The sequence below is a fragment of the Mytilus galloprovincialis genome, chromosome 8, assembly GCF_965363235.1.
Source record: "Mytilus galloprovincialis chromosome 8, xbMytGall1.hap1.1, whole genome shotgun sequence".
Lineage (NCBI taxonomy): Eukaryota > Metazoa > Mollusca > Bivalvia > Mytilida > Mytilidae > Mytilus > Mytilus galloprovincialis.
In genome coordinates, this window is record NC_134845.1 from 77,965,349 (window position 1) to 77,982,923 (window position 17,575).

A 17,575-nucleotide genomic window follows, 5' to 3' on the forward strand; every position below is an offset into this window, starting at 1 on the left:
TATGTTCCCTATTTCTCTGGTACTATACTCAATCGGTCTGTTTTTCGTAAGTATTGTCTGTCTTTCTTGATTTTCGATTCCCCCCTTTGGACCTCCTCCCCAGTTTTCAACTGTTTATCAACTTGCCATTAATTTGACTTATATACTACATATATTAGTATTTTCATGTTTCAGTTAAGATGTATGATAGATCTTGTCTGGCAGAAAGAATTAACTTTGTGTGAGTAACCTTTACTTATTTCAATGTAAAACAAATAATATACAATCATATTTACAAAAATACATTTGAGTATACCCTACTTTTGAATCAATGAGTAAATAAATAAATAACACAGTCAAACAAACTACGTTCTTAAGGCACATGTTGTCATCGTTATGTGAATATTGCACACTTGAGTGATAAATGTGCCACTTACATCAGTGATCATCAATCGTAAGGGAGCTACCATTGATTTTTCGTGGGAGGGGGGGTTGCTAGGATGAAAAATTTTGTCCTGCCTTTTGTTTTAGTTGTAATTTCTGTCCTGCCTTTTTATTTTTTACTCTATTTGGTCCTGCCAAATTTCAAATTTCATCATAGCCCCCCCAATAAAAGTAAAATGGTAGCTCCATAAGAATATGATGAACAATTTTGCTTTGCATCACGTTCAACCATTCAATGCCAGGTGTTTTTTTTAGTTTATTGGAACAGTCTGATCAAGGAAGCAGTGTTAGTCTGCACTAATGTAGAAATATTAAGCAATTTTCGGTAGAGAAAAATGCTTTGTATCCTAAAGCAGATTCATGCACGAACACACACTTTCAAGAATTAATTCACTTCATAAATCCTCGTAATAGATCCATTGGAAGAGGGAATATAATGGTGGAATTCCTCTCTGCTGCAATGCTGTTCAATGTCTGCAAATAACGGAGCTGAATGGCGGCTGGTGATTGGGCCATGATGTCGGCTGCTTCCTTCAGGGCACGTGAGGCATGCTGTTCTCCCTCAGCTGCCACAACCTGTGGAAAAGTTCAAGTAGTAATCTTTGAATGGCATAATTTATAAATACTTTTAATTTTGCTTCTTCAAACTCAATAAATGTGTTTTGTGCGGTTTTGGTGAAACATTTTTGCCTGAAAATGATTTTTTTTTATTTGGTATTAACATGCTTCAGGTAAAACTGTTTTCGTTTGGAAAATAAAGGTACTATTTAATATCAAATAGCATTGGGTGTTTTTAAAAGTCATTATATGTCCTGGTATCTTGGTTAAATAGCGAGTTTGATTTTATACTTTAAAGATCAACTGAGCTCTCGTTATAGATGAATACGTATCTCATGTGAATAGGAGGACAATATCATATATGATGTTTATGACAATAAAACAGCAAACCTACAACACAAACATCAAATGACATCAGTAGAGGTTATTCCACTATGCTATATATGATCAGCAACAGATATGATGAAGGTATAATCTATGGTAAGTGGCAGAACTCTTCAAAACCATTTGTACGTTTGTTTCAAATATTTTTTAATATATATATTTTAAGCTTCTAAATAACAAAGATTACAGTACTTCTATGTCACATGAGCGCTTAAAAGAATTGACGAAACAGCCGATTATAAACGCATTACTGATTTAAGTGTTCTCTGAAAACCAAGGTCCCCTCTTCCACTTTTATCGCCTAGATCATTTTGTAGAAGTTGTACATAAATGTACCCCTTTTATTACTTAAACCTAAATAACTAAAGTATCTGCCATGTTACTCACCTTAGCACGTGCTTCTCTAGAAGCCTCAGCTTCGGCAGCCATTGCTCTCTGTAGCTGCACAGGTAATCTTACATCCTTACTGAAAAATAAATGGGTGAAACTCTATATAAACAACAGTTGTCTGAATGAATGAAAGAACATGTAAGTTAACGTCAACTCAAGCAATACAAGTAAAGCAAATGTCACTTTACAGCAAACAATAATTAGCAAGCGTTAAGGATGTACTTAAGTCAGGTTTAAGAATTTGTGTCAGTTTTACCTACAATACAGGGTAAAATATTTTGCCCTGTAACACCAATTTTTCTTTTCATATCAGGCTTCAATAGCTCATAAAAAGTCATTTACCAAAATTTTTTAAGCAGATTCTAGCCTTTTCTTTCAATTTGAGACCCAAATAATACCAATGCAAATATAAGGTAAAAAGATATAAGAAGATGTGGTATGAGTGCCAATGAGACAACTCTCCATCTAAGTCATAATTTGTAAAAGTAAACCATTATAGGTCAAAGTACGGTCTTCAACACAGAGCCTTGGCTCAGGCCGAACAGCAAGCTATAAAGGGCCCAAAATAACGAATGTAAAACCATTCAAAAAGAGAAAGTCAGAGTCAGCCTTTTCCCGCCATTAAAAAAATTGAAATATCTCGAAAAGGAGCTCCATTAAACCAATCAATAGTTTTAGCTTATTTTGTTCCTCAGCTATGCTCTTCCGACTTATAGTATCAATTTTTAATTCTAGATTTTTTTTTAATTTCACCTAAGTACATCCGTTAATCTTATCTAGATCTAGATTAACAATGACCACCAAAAATCAAATTCAGGAGAAAACCGAAAAATATGGCACAACCACTGATGTCAGATAAGAAAACAAGGAGCTCCACAGGGCGCAGCTTTATACGACCCCAGTGGTCGAACCCTGAACAGTTGGGGCAAGTTTGGTCACAATATTCAAGCTTGATCCCGTCTGAATTTTGATTGTGATCAAATTTTTGACATAATATAGGTTTTTGCCACAAAATTAATGTGGTTCAAGATCTAACACATCTATTGCACAATACTGTGCAACTGAATATTTCTTATTGAAACTTTTCAAAATTTGAAATTTGAAAAATGTTGAAAAAAAAAAAAAAAAATCCCTTAAAAAAATGGTAAACTGAGACCCCCCCCCAATTTATTGAAACCCCCCTTGGAGCAATAACCCTTCAACTCAATCCCATGCTTTCCTTTGTAATATTGAACCTTGTAGTACGATTTCAGATAGATCCATACACTTAAACACAAGTCATTGTCATGATTGTTTGGAAACTAGAAACATGCTTCTTTTTGGCCCTTTTTTGTCCCTTAATTCCTACATATTTTGGGACAAAAAAGGGCCAAAAAGAAATCCCAGCCTCCCTTTGTTATATGGTACATTGTGGTACAATTTCAGAGAGCTTCCATGCAATTACACACAAGGTATTGTCTGGAAACTAGAAAAATGCTTGTTTTGGCCCCTTTTTGGCCCTTAATTACTAAACTTTGGCCCCGTAACCCCTTAAATGAATCCAAACCTTCTACTTGTGATTTTAAACATTGCAGTATACTTTCAGAGCAATTGAAATACTGGTAAACCAGTTATTATCCTGAAACTAGAAAAATGCTTGTTTTGGCCCCTAATTCCTAAACGGTTCGGACCATCATCCCAAAAATAAATCCCAACCTTCCTTTTGTGGTATTGAACCTTCTGAAAAAATTTCATTAAGATCAATTCACTTAAACTAAAGTTATTATCCGGAAACCAAAGTGTCTTAGGAGGACGACGATGCAGACGACGACATCATACCATTATACGAACCCAAAATTTTTTTGGGGTCGTATAATTACCATATTTATTGGTTACATTTATTGAAAGGTATGCAGTTTACAGCGCAGAGTTTGAATCGATATATTCCAATGATAGGTCCAAGAGTTTCAACTAAACATAGAGAGCTTGGCAGTCAAAATCAGAAATTGTGCTATAAAGTTGGTAAAGGCAGTACCCCACCCTCTGGATTAGCTTCTATATATATTAGTGCTATTTAAGTATAATTCAGATAAGGTACTTTATAAGGACACACTTTTTTATCAGTTGATTGTAAAATACTCACATTTCTACTCTTTCAACTTTGATACCCCATGGGTCTGTTGATTCGTCTAGAATTTGCTGGAAAATGCATAATGATATATATATAGTTAACATATGCGTTTGGCACAAGGTCCGTCTCTTTTTGTAAGAAGTATTTAATGACATTAAAAATATCAATATTAATTATTTCAGCATGTTTTCTTTATTCAAATTAAATGTGCTTTTACTAAATAAAATATGTATTTCTACATGTATGCCATCAACCCCATTCGGGTATTATAGTGCATTATTTTTAATAAACTTAATTGATATTACAGGAAATGATGTAAGCACAAAAGAACATAAAATATCTTTTGACAGCGTAAAAATAACGATCACATGTCCCTTTATAAAACGACTGTTTAGTGATAATACCTTCCTTGATTTTCCTGGTAAAACTTCTTTTGTTGTTAATCAACATAGAAGATATTTATGGTTCGCTGTCCTAAAAGTAGTGCTTTTATTTTCATAACTTTTTCGATAAAGTCGCATTTAAGTTTTTGAACTTAATTGACTGTATATAATTAAATGATTTTCATCATCAACCGTATTATTGATGAACGCAATCAGTTTTCTCAAGGAAGTATTAAATGTCGCAATGAATCCTGTCAAAATTCAATACTATACTCCCGTGCTCAGGGATCATAGATTTATTCTTACGAGGAAGCTCTGAGCATGTTATGAGGATGCTCGGAGCTTTAAGTAGGCTCTTCTCAGCAATTTATTTGACAATAATTATCATGATCCATTAAGATGTCAATAAAATCTACACCACCTCTATAAGGAAAGTAGAGCATCATAGAGGACGCTCGATTAACACCTGTGTACACATCTAGCCTATTCAAATAAAAGAGCCTACTTAAAAAGCTCCAAGCATCCTCCGAGCATGCTCAGAGCTTCCTCGTAAGAATAAATCTATGATCCTTTAATATCCTGACCCGACAGTCGGGGGACAAACTATAAAAATAACACTGAAACGAGATGATCGCAAAACCTACCTGCATTGAACTGGCGATAACATCCCTTTCGCTGAGAAGTTCTGACATATTCTTTGTCCCAAGCACGTTTCTGAGTGTAGTTGCTGCAAGAAGTCGTGTCGAGTGATCTGCATTCTCGACATTACAGACCGACATCGTCGGGTCAAATATCCGACTGTAAATTACAGCATCCACTGCTACTGTTACTGAGTCTTTGGTCAAGATCTGAAGGAAAACATCGACATACAAATATAAAAACAATAACCTTTACTGAAAAAAAAATCGGAGACTTCTATTTTTTAGGTGCTGGCAACAAATTCACTATATGGCTGTTGTCGGTCAAACTGTCAACGTATATTTGATCCACCTAAAACAAGTTCCACTGGTATCTTTGTTATAAACAATGCCATAATACCTGTTCCAAATGGAACAAATATTCTATAACCTTTATTCCGTTAGGAACAATTACTGTAATATTTGTTCCAGTGGAAATAATATTCCATGATATATTTCTTCCATTTGGAACTTATATTATGACAGAACTTATATTCCGTGACAAAAGAGCTACTTCTACAGAAATAGGCTATTTTGCCGGCTTGAATTAAGATACATGTATTTTAATCAGAGCCGGCAAAATAGACGGCCGGCAAAATTGACAATGCCTTAAATTGATTACTAAATGTACTTTCTCAGCTGACAAAAGAAATTGAATTTTGAAAATAAACACGAAAAACACATCCCCTGTCCGCAAGTTCGAGTGCCTTATCTTCTAGTACATATTCAATTGCGCTTGGACGTCTTTCCCACTCCACTCCAACAACATAAAATAGAAAATTTTGTATTGAAGAAGTTCTAAATCTATGTAAGGAGAGTTTATTCTACTGTTGTTTCGAATTATCTCCGGTTTTTTGTATGATGTTACCTTTTTTTATGTCCAATCTTCAATTTTATGAGAGGTGTAATATATTCTGCACACCTCTGCAGTTTAAACATATAGGGTAGGGTTTTTCCGGTGGAGGACGTATTCAACTTTTTAACTTTGAAATAATTTTAGTGGGATTAAGTTTATTATTTTAAACTGATCCGTTAAGTAAAGACAGCTAGCTGTGTATGCTGCAATGTTGGCAGGATTTACGTAAAGAAGAAGAAGGTCAAAGGTATGACGATTGAAGCTTATTATTGGCCGTTATTTGCCTTTCCTACTTCTTTCTTCTAGACATTGTGTTGCATATCCTCCGATTTATAAGTATGCCCCTTCCAATCTTCTTCTTTTTTAACAGGTAAAAATTTAAAATTAAAAATAATTTTTTTTTTCACAACTGCAGAAAATTTAAAACGATTGACTCTTTTAAAATCTTCCTTTATTTACCTCTTGAGGGGGTACATCATATGAAACTGTACGCAGGTCAACTTTCTTGAAATCATCAAGGCAAGGTAGAATGAAAAACATTCCTAAAATGAAGAAAATATAACATACAGAAAGAGAAAAAATGACAGTAAGTTTCACCCTAAAAATATTCATAAAATAAACATATCAGAAGCAAGTATATGTAACATATATATTGAATGAAAAGGCACTGACTGTTGGTATGTTAATGGGTGGAGCTGTGTTAAAGAAGATTGCTCTTTAATGACTTATATGTTTTCTTTATCAAGTTTCATCACTGCCTTTTAAGTATCCATGTGAAGCAGAATCAAAATACATTCAGTGGTTGTTGTTTGTTGCCGTGTTACATATTTGTTTTTCGTTCATTTTTTTGGTACAATAATTAGGACGTTATTTTTCTCATTTGAATTGTTTTACATTTCTCATTTCGGGGCCTTTTATAGCGGACTATGCGGTATGGGCTTTGTTTATTGTTGAAGGCCGTACGGTGACCTATATTTGATAATTTCTGTGTCATTTGGTCTCTTGTGAAGAGTTGTCTCATTGGCAATCATACCACATCTTCTTTTTATATGATATCTTGAAAGTTTTGAAAATAAATTAGAAAGGGATTGACACAAACGTTCCTATGACTTTAAGAGTAATGTCCTTTATATGTATGTTAACCTCAAAGAAAAATAGAAGAAAGAAAAAAACAATCAATTATGAACAACTTACCCGGGCCCTTAGCTCCTCCGGGAAGTACCCGTCCCAGTCGAAATATTACTGCTCGTTCATACTCCGTCACGATCTGAAATATTACAGCGTATAGTTTTTATTTTTGTTTTTTTTGCAGTTTTTTTTTGCAGCAATACTATTTGTGCAATGCAGTTGTATTGACCGTAGCAAACTTCGGTTGTAACTTTAAAAGCGTTGATATCAATAAAAAAAATATATGTAAGGGTATGTCAATCTCTCGTCGAGACAGCCACCCAACGACATCTGGGTCTTCGGTCCTAAACCATTACACAGTACTCGGAGTACAAAATTTGTACTCAAATCACAAAATCCAGTATTTTGATTGGTTGATGTCGGAGTATGAGTACAATAATCGTACTTGAAACTTTGATGACCGCAATGCCTGCTTACAACACCGTGTATTTTTTTTAACTATCAAAAACACTAAGATGTATGACAAGAGAGTCTCCCGCTTGACTGTTGCAGTATGATAGAACATTTCTCAGAGTATACAACAAGGATTGGAAACATAAATTTATATTAGCTTGGCCTATTTGACTTACCTTAATTGTCATACACAAAGAAAACGGGAAAAACAAGACGACAAGAATATATGATAATCCTATCAATATACAACCACAGCATCCTATATCGTTGTCACTTCCAGGTGCTTCGTGCACTGCAAAAAAAAAATGCAATGGTCAAATAGGTGTTTTTCAACATGTAGCATAGCCTGTAACCAGGAGTTGTTACTGATCATGATGTAACTTAAGTGGAACCTAGCGAATCAGTTTTGTTACTATGGTTATTGCTTATAATTTGTCGTAATTTTATATAAATCTTCAAGTGATTATCAAGTTTTGTGCAAATTCAATTTATTCACAATTCCATTCAGCACAGTCACTTATTTTTTTTGGTCAATAATTTTTTCAAGTCACTCTTTGTGCATACTGTTTAAGGTGGAACCAAACACGTCGACTAAAATTAATTTGGCTCGTTTAATTTTCATAACATTTTGACAAAACAAGTACTTTGACCCTTTAACAATAATATAAAAATAAAGAATTGAACCACACACTGTATGGGAAATATTTCATTGGATATATATAGCAGTTTGACAAACTCTTATTTTGATCATTGAGAAGTTTAATATTTTCTTAACATTAGAACGTGATTAAAACGCTCAGCCGACTTTTAGAGTTATCTCCCTGTAGTGTTGTGTACCACCTTAAATAAAATTAATTATCACAAGGTTTATATTTCTGATAAAATGAGTACTGTACTCGTCAATGTTTACTACCTTGAATGTAAGATATCATTGGAAAGGCGTGTATACTATGTATCTACATAGAAGGCATATAGTTACAAATTTGTTACGAAATTGAAAGGCAGTCTGATTGAAATGTGAGTCTTGGCCAGTTTGTCTCGTACGTTATGCAGCATGTTCAAAAATGTACACCACAAAAAAATGATATCAACACTGTACGTTTAATATCAAATTACACCGTGAAAAGAGAAAACTTGAAACGTGTTTTTTTTCTTAGCTGTGTGTCTACATTTATTTGTCAAATATCACATAATTAGATAAGGGATTAAGGTCAAACCATTGAAACAATATGTTTGCCGTTTCTATTAATGAGACAGAAATTTAAAAGCAGTCAAATTCTTCATTGCCATTCCAGAATAGTTTGTGACAACAACAGGATATATATAACAATAAAAACTTGAGATTTCTACACGTCGAGCACATATTTTCGGATTAACTTCTCAGTTCTAATAACCTCTTTAGTATAAAAATAATCTGTTATTGTCGTAAAGCATATCAAATAATTTAAAAGCTTGGACAACAAAATACAAACTACAACATGTACAGTATACATCAAATCTTATAACAATCAGTTAATGAAGAGTCCGTTTTCCTCAGTTCTAATTAACGGTCCAAAAGCCTAGGCTTGGACTTCACATATGTCCACGTAGAGCTAAATATAAGAAAACAAGTTGCTTTCTTTAAAAAAAGAAATGCAATCGTAAACCCAAATGCTTGTTTGGCATTATATATATATTAGATAATTGTTTAATAAAGATGTATTGTCTTATATTACTTTTGTTGTGCATAAGAATTAGAAACTGACATTGCCTGTTTAGTGGTTTAAATAATGTAATACCGGCTTCACACATCAACGTATAGATCCGACGTACGTCGGCCGAGGTAAAAAAAATCATGCACGCTACCAAAACGCTAGTAATTTTGATGCATTCAACCTGTCAATCATATCTGTATCGTGTGCACAACGAGCTTAAAGCGTGTATTGGGTGTGCGTAAAGCGTACCTTAGCGTTTCTCCTGGTCTTCCTACATTCCCAACTGCAGGTCTGTCTATATGTGAATGTTTGTCAATAAGTCTGTCACATTCGCCCGTCTGTTTACATGTTCACCAGTCCGTCTATGTCCACTGGTTCGTCTACATGTTCACTAGCTTTGAAATAGCTTTCGGTAAGTGCGATTATTTCAGTGATTTGTGTCTATTGTTTTTATGTAAGTGATTATTGTGCACCGTACCCATAATTTTAGGGACGCGAATTGCAACTGATATTTTACAGTTTTTTCTTGCGATGTGTTGTCCTTAAGGTTTGGTTCATTTGGAAGGGTTGGGTTTATGGCCACCACATTGTTTATGTGCCAATGTCCATTATAAAGCCAGAAACATGTAGTACAGTGGTTGTTGTTCATAATTCATGTCGGTCAAGTTGTTTTCGTAAATTATTTTGTTATCAATAAGGCTGTTTAGTTTTATTTGATTTTTGTTTTTAAATCTTAATGGTCGGGGCATTTAATAGCCGACTAAATAGTAGGTTTTTTTTCATTTTTGGAGGCCGCTCGGTGGCCTTTAAAGACTTACTACCACGTCATTGTAACTCTGGTTGGTATTTGTATCATTAGTGCTGGACCATGGTTGATCCTATATGCAACTTTGAGGCAGGCGGGATATTTTTGTAGATCTTGTACAGCTCAAACTAATGTGAGTAGTTCCTGTACTTCTATGTCTAGTCCCATGTTGCATGGTTAGAGAGGGTGTAATATCTTCTGTAGGTTTGATGAAGTTTCACCCGTATCGGATTTCTTTTCCTAAATGAAAGCTTTAAGGCGACGAGTATTTTTGTATGCAATGTGCCCTTAACGTGTCTAAAACTTATCTGTAGCGTTTTCAACGCTCATGTAGCGTGTATATTATGTGCGTGCAGTTTACAGGTACATGTATATACGTTTGACAAACGCTTGAGCTGAATGATTTTTTTTATGTTCCATTAAAATTTTCCTGAAGTAAAAGCGTTCACCAAGCGTATACCTTTGCATTTCGACGTACTTCAAACTTATGGAACGCGTGTTTAAACGCTTGCGTAAAGTTCCTCTGGTGAGCAACTAAGTTACGCATACGATGATACGGACTTTGTTAATTTTCTTTTTTGACTGATTGTTTTACATTGTCATTTCGGGGCCTTTTATAGCCGACTATGCGGTACGTGCTTTGCCTGTTGTTGAAGGCCGTACGGTGACCCATAGTTTGTATTTCTGTGTTATTTTGGTTTCTTGCAGATAGTTGTCTCATTGACACCAAACCCGATATCTTCTTTTTTTATATTCGGTATCTGATCGCCGACCTGGTTAAGTCTGCTAAAAATGCATGCATGATTCATTTTTAGGTTATCAGTCGTAATTAAAGTGGCACATTTAATTCGTTGTTTCATTGCTTGAAGTATCATTTCTTACATCTGCATGGTCAAATGTGTATTTTTTTAAAATAAATTTTAGATTTAGATTTCAGTCACGGTTATTTTTTCCCCCTTCATATTGAATATCTATACTTATCAGTCGCATTTTAATGACGAAAAGGATTCAGAGGTTATTAAAAAAAGTAAATAATGTTGCAATATTTAAACAAAGAAAATAACTTTAAATTTGCAATATTAATGAAAATAAATACGGACATAACTTTCATAATTAATTTTAACGTTATTTTCAATAAAAGATTTTTTTAAATCCTCGTTTTTACACCTATTTGAGGCAAGTATTTATGATTATATTTCCATGTCCTTGGTCTATATCCTAGACGTAAAATTTCAAAAAGTGCTAATACTTTTTTTAAAGATATTATTTTTAATTGTTCTCGTTCAAAATATTTTATTTTTTCATATTCAATATCTATTTAATTTTATTTTTAATAACCATTTTTTTTAATTAAAGTTGCAATATTTAACTAAAAAAAATAACTGTAATTTAATCATATGCAAGAAAGACTTCCCTTTAATTTCAGTATAAAAAATAAATAGCTTGCTTTTTACAACATGTACATCTTCACTAAACGTAAAATCTAAAATAAAATGCTACTAAAACTCTTTCTAAAGATTTTATTTTTAATTATTCTCGTTCAGAATATAAATTTAAGCGCATTGTTTACATGAAATCTTATCTCATATCTAAACACAGCTGGTTACATCGTTTGACTAATTAAAATACTACGCATGTAGGTTAATATTAGCAGCTTGTAATCGTGTGCAAGAAAATATTATATCATAATAAATTTCAGATCATACGTAAAATATCTCTATAGCAACTTAAGATGCTAATGCATATTCAACAGATTTGTAAGCTATTGCGCATGCATTTGAAAGGTGGTCATAGCTATTGCGCATGTATTTGAAAGGTGGTCATAGAAAGACCAGAAGTGTTCCGACTAACATCCGGTGTTCCGAAAGACTACATCACTCGTCCAATATATACTGCGTAAACCCTCAGGGGTTTACGCAACAAATATATGTAGTAGACGAAGAAATTTTAATTTATAAAGTTATGGGTCTACCAAGACCATAAATATTACACATAACGATTACATTATGATTGGTTGATTGGCTATTACATTTAACGCTACTTTCAGCTGTAATGGCTATATCAGGGCGGCCAATTCGCCTTTTCAGAATCTAAAGGACTATGGGTAATCTCATTCACACACCAAAATGAAAATAACGTTACGACATTGGTTGAATTTCCATAGTCTAGTATGTTTTAAACCAATCACAACGTTTTGGTGTAAGCTTTTGAAAATGTTACCCAGAATGCTTTAGATTATGAAAGTTTCAAAACGGCCAATTTGTATTGATGGAGGAAGCCTGAGTGCACAAGAACACCACCGTGATTCGGCAGGACAACAACAATCCTAGTCAATTCAGATTGTATTCGAACACACAAATCTTAACGATGATATAAGGGAGCTACCATTTGATTTTAATGGGGGAAGGGGGGGCTATGATGAGATTTGAAAAAAAGGCAGGACAGGCGTTTTGAGTAAAAATAAAAAGGCAGAATGAGCAACTTGGCATAAAAAAAAGGAAGGATGACAATTTATGTAAAAAATGTCAGGATTCACTAATAAAAAAAAATGCAGGACCGAATCGAGTGTAAAATAAAAACGCAGGACAGAGATTACAACTTAAAAAAATGCAGGACTACACTTTTCATCCTAGCACCCCCCCCCCCAAAATCGAATGGTAGTCCCTTACAGACGATTGATGAACACATCCTATAACCGGCTATCGGTACGGCAGATACAATCGGATCTGTGTTACAACCTCTCGTCTCTACTAGCGAAATGTATCGTGTAATTTAAAGCAGATTTTTATCTGAGGATATGATTGATTGTCTGTCATGGCAATACAATAGATTTTGCAATACAATAGATTTTGCCATTTCGTACATGAGACTAATACATGTGTCACATATATTGCATCTCCGTATCAATACTGCGACGCCGATGGTCGGTAATACTGAAAAATCTACTCACACAAAAAACAAAACAATGAAAAGTGTAGTAACAAACATGATTTACCTTTATTAGACTCCATGTTTCTGCTTTCAAACTATTATCCCACGGACTGTAAGTAATACTGTCACGCTTAGCTTAATCTTTTATATCTACAATGTACACATATATATATATTTAAATTATCACACGGGTATTTCTCAATTCATCTGATAATTGTACCATACGTCACTAGGTAGGTCAACGTATTGACGTCACAACAGGTACATTTTGAAAGTCCAAAATGTTTTAAATGCCAGTCAATAGAAGAAGATCAACATACAACTGCAACCGATCGTCGATTTATTTCCTAATATTTTGCATGTAACCATGCAACTTGTATACGTTCGATTTATTGTATTACCTGAAGAGGTTTAAATACTGTATACATGATAAAAATAACCCAGACCTACTGAGCTATTTTTGTTTAATTGTTTAGTCAATAAATGGAACGTCAACTTTGAATGCACTCACATTTTTAGCAAATTTGTTTACATTTACAACGCCATTAAGGTGGTCTTAATTAAAATCCATAGAATTTTTTTAATAATTAATCAAAATGTAGATTTTTTAATAATTTGTCAAAATGTGGATTTTATCATGCTTTTTCCAAAATATAATAATAAAAAGTATGGGTCACCGGACTTTTTTTCACGCTACAGGTTGTGCAAAATTGTCAGCTTTTGCATAGATCATGCATATAATTTTAAAATGTGAGAAGATATAGCTCTTGAACAACATGCTTTCAGATGAAAAGAAAAAAATGGGGTCACCGGACTTTGTTTATCTTGCTACATATTAAAATAGGTTAATTCGTAACACTTTCTATTATAAAAATTACTTTATATGAGTTTTCTCCCCTTATGTGGCAAAGATTAAAAAAAAGTGAATCAAACAAAAATATTGTGTTTCATAGAAAATACAGCCGTAAATATTACAAAACACATAATTTTCTATATTAACACGAAAATTCTTAAACATGAATTACATACTACTCTCAAAATTTGCACATTTCATTAAAGATCTAGACCAAAGGAAAAGTAGCTTGTGACTAACGTCCGACTTTCAGCGAGTCGATCTAGTTTACAACAGGATAACTCAGTCATATGACAGAAACATGCTAAATTAAGGGGGTAGACCTTGATTCAGGGAGATAACTCTTTAAATCAGTTAAGCGTTTGTAAAAGTCAAGTTCATCAATGTATTTTAAGCATTTACCTGAAACAGATTAAAAATAATCTATGTAACCTAGAAGCTTAGAATACATTTTTGAAAATGGTTGACACAAAAGTACTGATGATTTTAAGAGTTATTTCCCTTAACCTAGGTCTACCTCCTTAAATGTCCATCTTAAACCAGCGGAGATCATGGTACACCCCCTTCACTAGACATCGGATTTAACGTCCCATTTCCACCGACAAAAAATACTGCGCTTACAGTACAATGTATGCATGTAACATAAAATAATGTCCCCCATGAAATATTGTCTGTCGGACATATGTGTATTACCAAAAATTACAGCATACATTAATTATGCAACTTTGTTTGTTATATAATCAATCAAATAAAACACTGAGGGGGAGGACAGGGGGTTACCCTTCTCCCTCCTCCCACCCCTCTTCTCCTTTCTCCTACCCCCGTTCTCCTTTCTCCCATTAGAATAAAACATCTCCTTTTGAGATATTTTTTCTTGAAATATTAGATCATTTTTTAAAAGGAGAGATATTTTATTTTTTCTCCTTTCTCCAACTTTTTCTCCTTTCTCCCAGCCTTCCTCTCCTTTCTCCTACCCCCTTTCTCCTTTCTCCCAACCCCTTTCTCCTACCCCCTTTCTCCCTGTCTCCCTTACCCCTGTCCTCCCCCTCAACACTATATAATGATATCATTATTCAAATTAATAAATGTTTATAACCTCACTTTCATGACCACCTATGAAATAAAGTCTTATTATACACAATATATAACATTGAATAACCTCCCTTTAACAAGACAAAATTTCATACTCTCCATCTATGAAATGGAAATCGTCCTTTTCTGGACATTTTTTCATAGATTGGGACAAAATTTCATGATACAAAGTCATGAGACAATATTTTGCTTTACATGTACATCTCACATGGAAGACAATAGTGTCATTATAATGTACCCCAGTCAACTAGTGGGAAGAAAAGTTGTCAGGTATCAAAGTTTGATAAGCAAGTAAAAAACAAGACCAGAAATGGTCGAGTTATCTACCTTTATGTCCAACATGCAGTCACTATTGCAGGATTTCCCCTAGATATGAGTGAATAATTTAATTTAGGATGTAACGCGTCTTCTGATTGGCTGACGTTATTTTGATATGAGCCAATAGACATAATTTAGTCATGTGACCGTGACGTCATCAACGTTTTTCATGGTTTTCAACGGTTTAAAATGGAATTTAGAATTAAATTATAAGAAATGACTGTAATATTTTTTCTGTCTATTCGAAATAACATAAAAAATGTGGTGCACACTGTTAAATAACCCGCTACGTGCGTTATTCAGTGTGCACCAATTTTTTTATGTTATTTCTTCATAGACAGAAAAAATATTACAGTCATTCCTTAAATAAATAAATAAATAAATCATACCTATTTTTAAAAGAATCTGTCGGTTACACACGCGGTCTCTATAGTTCTCTGTTTATCCTAGTATATATAAATATATATAAATGCAATACTATCCTCCGATTTTATAACACTTTATAATATTCAGTAATAGTGTAATGTTTAGATGCGTTAACCTTCAACTATTTACCTAACATGGATAGTCGTTGTGAAACGTGTTGTCATTGGTTACTTCAATTGTCAATCGATTTCTGTTATATTTGCTTGCGTCTCTAATTAATAATTTGTTGTGTGTCAACATAAAATTAAATGACACATTAATTACGTTTTTAACTATTTACCGACACAATTAGAAAAAAAAAGAGGTCAATTGATTTTCTGATTAGACGCAAAACTTTAAATGAGATGCATCTCTAATTATGAAATATTAATGATCATTAATAAGTTAGATCAAATTTCAAAACTGACGTCAAGAACTCAATGAACAAACTGACTAGCCGTAGGATCGGAAAAATATTTTTTCAGTGTATTTCCAATCAATTACCGCAATCACTATATATGAACAGTTTGTTTTATTTTCTTTAATTTTCTCTCTTGAAATTATTTACATATTTAGTTCGGCTATTGTGCCATGTTCTTTTTATAAATTGTCCGTCATCAAGTTGCTGTGTGAAATCTAAAATTTGAAATCAGCGACAAATATTAGAGTAATGAAAGGATTTCCACATCAAAAGTTATAGTACATTGCTTTCAGTAACTGCAAACAATCTATGAGGCTCCAACACGGTACCCCCTCAGGTGGCTCAGGGCCGTAACTACATGGAGGCAAATGAGGCAAATGCCTCATGTTAGAAATTTGAAAAAAAAAAAAAAAAAATTGAAACAAAAGCTTGTCTTCATATCAAATTGTTTTCACGGCGAGTGTCTTGCAAGAAGCAAGTTCTCTTCACTCTCTGATGTCGCCCCTGCATGTTTTTCGTGATCTATGTTTCTAATTTACTTTTAGTTTTCAGTTTTGAAATTAACACCCTCGTATCAGCCAATCAAAATATGGTATTTTAACGTGAAGTATAATAAATCAAGTTATTACAGACAATGCATAAGATCTACGTTGTGGCTCAGATTCTATTATTTGACTGTCAAAATAAAAAAAAAAATAAAATATCTTGCTTCACTTCTGTTGATTTTTCTAATACCCGTAACGTTGTTATGTACGTGACGTAATAGAAAATAGTTTTAGATAAAATTCATCTGTAAAAGACAATATTGATAGGACATTAAGTATAATAGATTAAATAACACATAGCTGACGTCATAGCTGAGAGGGTGATAGAGCAGATTGGTACTCCTCAAAAAAGCATTATTAACCTTGGCTTCGCCGTGGTTGACAATGTTTTCTCGGGGTAATAATCTGCTCTATCACCCTCTCAGCTATGTGTTATTTATATATTGGCACACGTTTATTACCGACATCCATGCAAGAATGGATCGAATCATGAACTCGGTCAATCGTCACAACTCGGCCGATTCCGTACCTCATCTAAGGTAGTAACGATAGAAGGAGAGAACCGGAGTCACCCGAGGATTGCCGATTGGAACTCGGTTAAACTTGTGGAACTTCGTTAAAAAATAAAAATGGCGGAAAATACCAAAGTGGACATTCAAAACTTATGAGTCGAAATCAACTGACAACGCCATGTCACAAAACGAAAGACGACAAAAAAAAAAACAAACAAGTTCATGCACAAAGAAAACTAAACACTTTAATACAACACGAAGTAAAAAACCCGACTAAGGTGCTCAGAAAAGGTAAGCAGATCCTCCTCTACTGGTTGTACTCGTTATGTTGCTCATGGTTAGTGTATATTCGTAAAGAGTCTTATTCGTTTATGTCAATAATCTAGGAAATGAAGAAGGAGTGTGGTTACGACAATTTGAACATATCCGTGGCAATCTTTGAGACGGCAATCCATAAACGGTAAACCAACGTTGTGATGGCGTTCGCAACATTTTCGAAGGGATGATTCAACTTCACCACTTGGAAGCCTTGGTTCCATATCTTCCTTGTAAGCAGCAACCTATTTAAACGAAATCATGATAGGAACAACAAGCTTTGGTAAAAGCTTATTAACTGGGCGATATATATACCAAATAT

The 17,575-nt window shown here is 33.9% G+C and overlaps 1 protein-coding gene across 3 annotated transcripts; it reads right to left on the minus strand.

Annotated features, from left to right (window-relative positions):
• Positions 1 to 215: 215 nt before the first annotated feature.
• LOC143042624 (stomatin-2-like) lies at positions 216 to 15,591 on the minus strand. Of its 3 annotated transcripts, XM_076215029.1 has the most exons (9): positions 15,445 to 15,591; positions 12,857 to 12,942; positions 7,539 to 7,654; positions 6,976 to 7,048; positions 6,241 to 6,323; positions 4,893 to 5,096; positions 3,878 to 3,933; positions 1,753 to 1,831; positions 216 to 999 (listed from the first exon to the last, which is right to left on the minus strand). In XM_076215029.1, the coding sequence occupies exons 2-9, from the start codon at positions 12,870 to 12,872 to the stop codon at positions 814 to 816; spliced, it is 813 nt and encodes a 270-aa protein (XP_076071144.1). In that variant the 5' UTR covers positions 12,873 to 12,942; positions 15,445 to 15,591; the 3' UTR covers positions 216 to 813. The 3 variants fall into 3 exon arrangements, with proteins under 3 accessions (XP_076071144.1, XP_076071143.1, XP_076071145.1); XM_076215028.1 differs by lacking the exon at positions 15,445 to 15,591 and having other exon boundaries at positions 12,857 to 13,121; XM_076215030.1 differs by lacking the exons at positions 12,857 to 12,942; positions 15,445 to 15,591 and adding an exon at positions 8,835 to 8,853.
• Between the last annotated feature and the right edge of the window lie 1,984 nt (positions 15,592 to 17,575).

Coding starts and splice junctions, on each gene's coding strand:
- LOC143042624 (XM_076215029.1), bottom strand. Junction 7,049..7,538: donor CTTTGTGTATGACAATTAAG/GTAAGTCAAATA, acceptor GTAATATTTCAG/ATCGTGACGGAGTATGAACG. Junction 6,324..6,975: donor CGGAGGAGCTAAGGGCCCGG/GTAAGTTGTTCA, acceptor TCTTCATTTTAG/GAATGTTTTTCATTCTACCT.